This window comes from Diplotaxodon limnothrissa, linkage group LG18 (assembly GCF_057381915.1).
Source record: "Diplotaxodon limnothrissa isolate DT_005_m linkage group LG18, D_limnothrissa_male_GT1.1, whole genome shotgun sequence".
NCBI classification, from domain to species: Eukaryota; Metazoa; Chordata; class Actinopteri; order Cichliformes; family Cichlidae; genus Diplotaxodon; species Diplotaxodon limnothrissa.
In genome coordinates, this window is record NC_140613.1 from 9,294,043 (window position 1) to 9,302,329 (window position 8,287).

General features: G+C 37.1%; 1 protein-coding gene across 1 annotated transcript in view; it reads left to right on the top strand.

Moving 5' to 3' along the window:
• The window catches only part of tep1 (telomerase-associated protein 1), a 38,233-nt gene extending 33,450 nt beyond the window's left edge, over window positions 1-4,783 (top strand). The window contains exons 51-56 of the mRNA XM_085377975.1: window positions 199-345; window positions 588-687; window positions 2,690-2,807; window positions 3,373-3,455; window positions 3,913-4,017; window positions 4,486-4,783. Coding sequence (XP_085234101.1) covers window positions 199-345; window positions 588-687; window positions 2,690-2,807; window positions 3,373-3,455; window positions 3,913-4,017; window positions 4,486-4,605 — 673 coding nt within the window. The 3' untranslated portion in view covers window positions 4,606-4,783. The remainder of the gene's footprint in view (window positions 1-198; window positions 346-587; window positions 688-2,689; window positions 2,808-3,372; window positions 3,456-3,912; window positions 4,018-4,485) is intronic.
• The last annotated feature ends 3,504 nt before the right edge of the window (window positions 4,784-8,287 follow it).

Here is an 8,287-nt window from a genome sequence, read left to right on the forward strand (position 1 = left end):
CTTAATAAAAAAACAATCATATGACTGTCTAAGCGCTGTGGTAAACTGGCACGTGAAAGCTGTTTTGTGTTGATTAAGATTGTGAAGTTTAACTGATTCTGAGCTTCAGTGCATCAGCAGTGGAGGGAGACATCACATGAGGTATGAGTTTCAGTCTTCACACTAACTAATTCTTTAATTTTTGTCTCTTGCTTCCAGCTTGGTGAAGGTAACCACCTACACAGTCAGTGAACCAGTGGTGCGCCTCTTCTACTGCACTGCTTTATTTGGGGTGAACAAAACTGGAGAAGTATTTGATGTGGCACCCAAGAACAATGAGGGCAGCTGGCACAATAAAGTCAACAAGTAATGTATTTTTCATGCTTTTTTTTTATTTTTTAAATCAGCCATTCAGCATAATAATCCTCTCATACTGGACTACATTCTAAAACAAGCTGTTTTAGCTTCTTTCCTCAAACTATAGCAGACCTTGGATCAAAATGCTTATTTGATATTTGCATGACCAAAATCCAGTTCAACAGCTCTTTGATGGATTCCTTGTTGCTTGTTTTTGGTAACTCTAAATGTGGGTTGTCTCTTGTTATCAGTTGGCACTATGAAGTTGAATTTCACTGCGTGATCCACAATGATAAGAAAAGCGTGTGGCTGGTGGGTGAATCAAAGGGAGAGATTTACATCGGCTTCCTTGTGAGTATACAAACCAGCATTACTCCACATTAAGCGTTAATTCACCATCAAAACCATTCTGAAGATGAAAAGAATTGGTATTTTAGGAAATAATCCCCTCCCTTGAACTGTGGACACTCATCATCTCTTGTGAACAGATTTAGTACATGTCTATAGGCAGAGATGGGCAGTAACGCGTTACTGTAATCCGATTACTTTTTTAAAGTACTGAGTAATGTAAGGGATTACTATTGCAAAAAAATGTAATTAGATTACTGTTACTTTCCCGTAGGCACACTGTGTTACTAAACCCTGATTTTTGTTTGTGAGAGTGTCTCATGACAACGACGTAAGCGCGTGCAACACCCGTGGCAGCAACAGACGTGTGTATATCAACAATGGAGAGAGTACGACCATGCAGCGTTTAAAGCATGGAAGTACTGACATTGGTAAATGGCCTGTATTTGTATAGCGCTTTACTAGTCCCTAAGGACCCCAAAGCGCTTTACACATCCAGTCATCCACCCATTCATGCACACATTCACACACTTGTCATTAGGGCTGCTCAATTAATCGAATTTTAATCACGATTACGATCTGGGCTTTCAACGATCATTAAAAATGACTGAGCCGATTATTAGCCCCTCCCTCATTTATCCGCGACACCTTAAAGGCCGGTCCGTGAAAATATTGTCGGGCATAAACTGGTCCGTGGCGCAAAAAAGGTTGGAGACCGCTGATTAAGAGGACCCGAGGGAAGCTCGGAAAGCTAAGCAGAAGTTATTTGGAGAGGAGAGTGACTGCCGTTGGTTGAAAAGAGTTAAAAAAAAAAAAAAAAACTTCAGTGGTGTTGCACACTATTTTATATTATTTTTTTAAAGTCATTGTTAACCCTTTAAAGCCGGTCAGAGCAGCACGCTCCGTTTTGCGTAACTATTTTTAAATCCCTGTAGAACCTGAACCATGTAAGCTAGCGCAATAATTTGTTTTGCATATGAAACCGGAGGAGTTGTACTTACATCTGATGCCATCAGCTTGTCCTCGGTCACGGTTTCGTTCCACATATAGCTTTGCAAAAACTGCATAAAAAGCGCTTGCAGGAACAAAAACATAATATTCCAGAAACACGCTTTGCCGTTCCTATCAGCTGTTCGTAACACTTCCCACAGTGAAATGATGCACATGCTGTTTTCTTTGCAAATTTGCATCATAGGATTGTTTTTTGTTTTTCCTGCAGTATATAAAAATTGCTGTATCTCCAAAATAAAACTATGAAGACACTCAAAATAAATTTCCTGTGGTGGGAAACTATTTTTTGCAACTTTATTGTATTTAAAGTTTTGAGGGATAAACCTCTTAAACTTCTCCAAGTAGAAATATATGTAAACAAAACAAAAGCGATTTTCAATTTTTTTTGTAGTTTATTGCACTTTTTTGCAATTTATGTAATTACTATGCACTTAATGCATACATATTATTAAAATATGGGCTATAACAGTTGTATTGATGTATAGCAACTTGAAATGCTCCCACAAATGGCACTACAGCATGTAAAAAAAAATAAATAAAAATAATATAAGCTCTGGTGGACTTGGTTCTATAGTAGGTCTTAAAGGGTTAAATAAATATCGTCAAATAATCGTGATCTCAATTTCAGTGAAAATAATCGTGATTATCATTTTTGCCATAATCGAGCAGCCCTACTTGTCATGGCAAGCTACATGTAGCCACAGCCACCCTGGGGCGCACTGACAGAGGCATTACTTTGAGTTTGATTCCATAAAAAGTGACAAAAACATTAGCATCCATTGTGCACTCTTCGTGGGAAGAAAACTTCTTTCTACAGCAAAAATTTTAACTTCAAATCTGAGCAACCACCTAGCACACTGCCACAGGAATGTGAAAATCACAGAGAAAACCCCGGATCCCCCCACTGACATGACCGTTGAGGCACCGGTGATAACACTGAGTAATAAGACACCGATGAAAAGACAGCTGACAATCATATCCTCTTAATTTTCAGTTTCCCATGAGTCGGGAAACATCCCTTGAAAGAGCTTTCAGTGAACTGAACATGAAATGTGACGAGGAGGAGGGGAAGAAGAAGAGGACCCTGATAACAGCTGTGATAATGGATAACGGTAAACATCAGACCTGGAAGTAAAAGATGTTTACTTCAGTTGATTTTTCATGCTAATTTGGTCTCAGAAAAATAGTCAAGATATTCACTTTTCTGCAGCATATGACTAAAACATTGTATTCCTATGCATCACTGCCTAGATTTTGCACCCTTGCTTTAAAATAATGGTCAAGATGATGCAGGGTATTCAAATATTGTAAATAAGAAGACTTAAGTAGAATTCCACCACACTGTTTTGCTTCCTGTTGGTTAAATTCACAAGGTAACTAAGCAAATAAGGTAACTAGGCAACACCTCTGCTCTCCCATACCATATATACACATATAGAAAATGTCCCAATGATCCCAACAGCCAATCAGAGGACTACTGAGGTTAATCTGATTAATGAGTATCTTGGACACGTGCATTAGGAGTCAGACATCATTAGAAAATCCATATAACTTCCAAACTCTGAAAAGTTCAGAGCACAAAACGAAACTTGTTTACACATGAAAACATTGCAATATCAAGCATGTTCTATGTGTATATGGAGATTCTGTCACACCTGAAATGTTTGTCTGTTTTAGATTTTGTGGTGTGTGGAGATGCGGAGGGCAACATGTGGTTCAATCGCCCACCAGAGCTGTCCTCATGGAGCAAAAGAAAGCCTGTAAGAGTTCAAGAGTGAGAGAAGAGAGTGACTGACATGAACATGTAAAACTGAACATTTCAAGCAGTATGAAACCTGAGTTTTTGGCTCACATTGATTATTTGGGCAAATGGTGACCATACACTTAATATCAAGCTTCACTATTGTAAAAACGTTTTCTTACTTTCTTCCTGTCTGACAGAGAAAAAAAAAAAGAAAAAAGCTTAATAAGTTCCCAGTAACGTCTGAGGTCTTTTAACAAAGCAGAAAGAGAGAAAACTGCCAAAAAAAAAGCTGAAAATTCTCATATTTCAGCAGGTAAAATTACAAATCTGGCAATTTTTCCTCTGAATTTTTAAAATTTATTTATAGACAAATCAAATTTGGTCATCTTGATTTAAATGTACAGAGAAAAGAAAGCAGACAGCAGACATGATATACAACTTTCCTCCTTGTAATTGTGATGCTTTATCTGCAGGCTCACAGTGACAGGATCAGTGTGCTGAGACTCACTGACAGCACCATCATCTCTGCCTCCTATGACCGGACAGTGAAGCTGTGGGACAGAGACACCAAGAATCAGGTACTCTACAAACTCCACAAAACAATCTGGTCATAGATTATGTTTGTCTCCTTATCACATTCTTGCTAACTTACTGTGTTTTTGCAGCTGAAAACAGTACCCAGCAAATACATTTTACAGTTATCTCTACTAGTAAATTACAGTCTCTACTTGTGAGGTGTGTTAAATCTTTTAACTTAATTTCCTGAATAGGAATAAATTGTTTTATGCCTCAGCTTTCCCCTATAAATACAACATTTGATATTTTCCCCTATACCAATGATGCGTTTTGACATTTGATTATATATATGAATTAAGACCTGGTTTGACAACCATTAGAATAGTTTCTGGGTTTTTCCAAGAGTAGCAGCAAAGTTGTAAGATTCCTGGCTTTATATTGTAAAAATTGTGAGATTAATTGTCAAATTATTTTAACTTCTCTTAAAGCAAGGATGATTTTCTTCACCCTGTCTCCTTTTCTTTCTGCAGGTGGGCTTGTTTGTGTGTGGAGGTCCTGTTCTGATCTTGGAGGTGAATCCACAAAGACCCACTGAGCTGGTCTGCAGTGACGGAGAAAGAAAGCTCTACTTCCTCTCTTGGAGAGAGTAATTCTCTCTGCGTTACACTCTAAGCTTTAGGAATTCAGGATAGTGTTGTGACTTGTTACAAACTAAGCAAAGACCAATAGGAATGCTTTCATTTTGGTGTCGTATGTACAATAAATTCATGTGAAGAAAAAAGAAAGTGAAATGTTTACCTAGCCACATTTGACCTACCTTTAATTTAGATGGAGAAACTTGCAAACATGACAAGCAAGGTTAATAAAAAAAAAAAAGCTTCAAATGTTAGAAAGATCTCTTTAATTAAAAATTCAAGCAGAAGAGAAAAATGTGTTTGTCTTTTTTAAATTCTTCCCATTGTGTTATTTTGGGTGTATTTTATTAAATATTTTTACATATTTTTCAAGTGTTTACATGATTTCCCCTTGACAGTTCTTCAAGCGTTAGACAGCAGATATTGGTTGTTTGTTTTGATTTTAATTACTCGTTATTTCAGTTGTTTTACCTATTTAAAAAAAAAAAAAAAAAAAAAAAAAACACATTTTATTTACTCACGTTTTAATGAAAGTTCTAGCAGAGACCCCCGGATATTTTTAATTAATGTTTGTACAGTGACTTCTTTTGACCTCCTTAAAGAGTCAGTATATAGAGGGATCAAAAGTGGTGTCGGTATTAATGATTTTCAACACAGACTATTCTTTTTGAAGGGATTTTCTCTAAATGTATCTAAGTTTGGAAAAAAAAAAAAAAAAGAAAAAAAAAACAAAACGCACCGTATTTAATGAGCTATATTTTGTGTAAATTTACACAAATTCTAAAACGCCAAACATTGTTTGAAGTAGCTTTAAATGTCACATATTGATTAAGAAAAAGGTTAAAAGGTACAGTAAGCGTGCTTGCCACAGCTGATGATAGTATAATAGGTGCTTTTATTTTTAGTACACAGACAATTTTTTAAAATTATTTGAGAGACATTAACTTAAGTACTTAACCTGCTGATATCCTTCTAGTTGTATTTTTATACCCTAAGGCTGTAAAGGGGATTTCCGAACTGCTCCCGAATGCAGCAGAATCGGGTTGACCGCTCCCAGATGAGACGATCACTCACCTGGACCACGGGGTGAAGCGGACAACCTCCGCCAGTTTCAAGCGATAACCCAGATCTGGGGGAAGTATTCCCAGCCAGTTTCTTTTTCCTTCTGTTTTGTAATTTTTTTTCCTACAAAGGAGGGAGAGTCCTGAACTGGTGTCAAGCCAGCCTCCAATTCGAGACTTGCAGTCAAGCCAGCCTCCAGTTTGTTTTACGTTCCCTGTGTATTCAAAGTATTACGGGAATGGATGTGGAAACCGGATTTCAAAATAAAAGCCAACTTCGAGTGAATTAACAGATATGTTAAGAACATAATAACATATAATTTAGGCTTCTTTTTTTTTTTTACAAACTCTAATGTTAGATCTATATGACACAGCCTTGTACCCTAATTGTGCCCTGTCACTATCAAGGCCATCTTATTTTGGATTTCAAAGTAAAAGCCCTGTGAATCTTCATTTTTGAACTACTCTTTCAATGACTTAATAATGCTCTTAAAAGCAAAAGTCGTATTTCCAAATACTATTTGAACTTTATATCAACACTTTCCAACCACAGTCTTTTTACAGTGATACCATATCAATATCAAGTCAGTCTGATTTTGCCTTTCATAGTAATGGCCCTTTGAAATTGTCCATAATTGACTTAATCTTCTAACGATTCAAAATGCTCTAAAATGAAAAATTCTTGTTTCCACAGGGTAATTCCACCTTAGATCAACAGTATACAGCCCCACAGTGATACCATATCAATATCAAGTCATTCTGATTATGCCTTCCAAAATAAAAGACTTTTCAAATTGCCAAGATACGACCTACTCTTTTAAAGATTTCAAAATGCTCTAAAAGTGAAAATTGCTGTTTCCACAGGATAATTTCACTTTAGGTCAACAGTATACAACCTCACGATGTTACCATATCAATTTCAAGTAATTCTGATTTTGCCTTTCAAAATAAAAGCTTTTTCAATTTGCCCATATATGACTTACTCTTGGAGCGAATTCAAAATGCTCTAAGATGGAAAATTGCTGTTTCCACAGCATAATTCCACTTTAGATCAATAGTATCCAACCCCACAGTGATACCATATCAATATCAAATCAGTCTGATGTTGCCTTCCAAAATAAAAGACTTTTCAAATTGCCGATATACGACCTACTCTTTTAAAGAATTCAGAACGCTCTAAAAATGAAACTTGCTCTTTCCACAGGATGAATCCATGTTAGATCAAAAGTGTACATCCACACCATGGTACTACTTCAATTTCAAGTCATTCTGATTTTGCCTTCCAAAATAATGGCCTGTTGAAAATGCCAATAACTTACCTAACTTTCAGTGATTTCGGAATGCTCTAAAAAGGAAATTTTCTGTTTCCACAGAATAACAGTATACAACCCCACAGAGATACGATGTTAAGATCAAGTCACTCTGATTTTGCCTTCCAAAATAAAAGTATTTTCAAATTGCCCGTAGACGACCTACTCGTTTAACAATTTCAAAATGCTCTTAAATTGAAAGATGCTGTTTCCACAGGATAATTCCACTTTAGATCAACAGTATCCAACCCGACAGTAAAACCATGTAAATTTCATGTTGGTCTGATTTCGCCTTTCAAATTAATGGCCCGTCGAATTTGTCCATATGTGATATACTCTTTCAATTATTTCAGAATGTTTTAAAAATGAAAATTGCTGTTTCAACACATATTGGGTTTTCATTTTGAAAAGCAAAATCAGACTCAATTGATTATGACAGAATTGAATCATAAAGATGATGTAAAAGGAAGCTGAAATTGCCACTAGGTTGTAATTGATAGTACATTTATATTTTAAGTCTGTGGAAAGATGTTGTCATGGTCCTGGGTCGGTGACCCAGCGCTTTTGGTTTGTTATCATTTTCTAGATGATGATTGTTTAAGTTCTGTGTTATTTTCGATCTGCCTCTAAGTCTGCGTCTGTACCTGTCTGTCTATGGTGTCTCCCCATCTGTTTGTGAATCTGTCTGTTTAGTTCAATGTCTTGTCTGGTTCCATGTATCTGAGTTTCCTGTTTTATTGTGAAGGTCCGTGTCGTATGTGAGTGTGATCAGTTTACGTTTCCCCTGTCCCGTCAGCCCAGATTCCTCCCAGCTGTGTTGCCCTCCTGTCTCTCATCCCCTAATTACTGGTGTGTGTATTTAAGCCCTGTGTGTTCTCCTGCCTGTTGCCGGTTCGTCTGTGTTCCTCCGTGTCAGTCTGTGTTACTCTGTGTTTCCACCGTGTCTTCTCCCTGCTGTTCATCGTCATCCTCCTCTGCTCGTTTTCATTCAGGTTTGTGCTCTGTAGTTTAGTTGTTTCCCAGTTTAGTTTAGTTCGAGCCCCGTTTGCTGTTTGTCCACATTCTTTTGTGTTCAATAAATCACCTTCACTCCTCTACGACTGCCTGCGCTTGGATCCTCATTTATTCCACACGGCTCGCCTCGGCAGCCGTGACAGATGTCATGGTTGGTTTGCAAGCTGTTTTGTAATTTCTTTATTTAGAATGACATCTTTGTGGACAATTTGAAAAGGCTTTTACTTTGGAAGGCAAAATCAGAATGACTTGATATTAATATGGTATCACTGTGGGGCTGTATACTGTTGATCTAAAGTGGAATTACCCTGT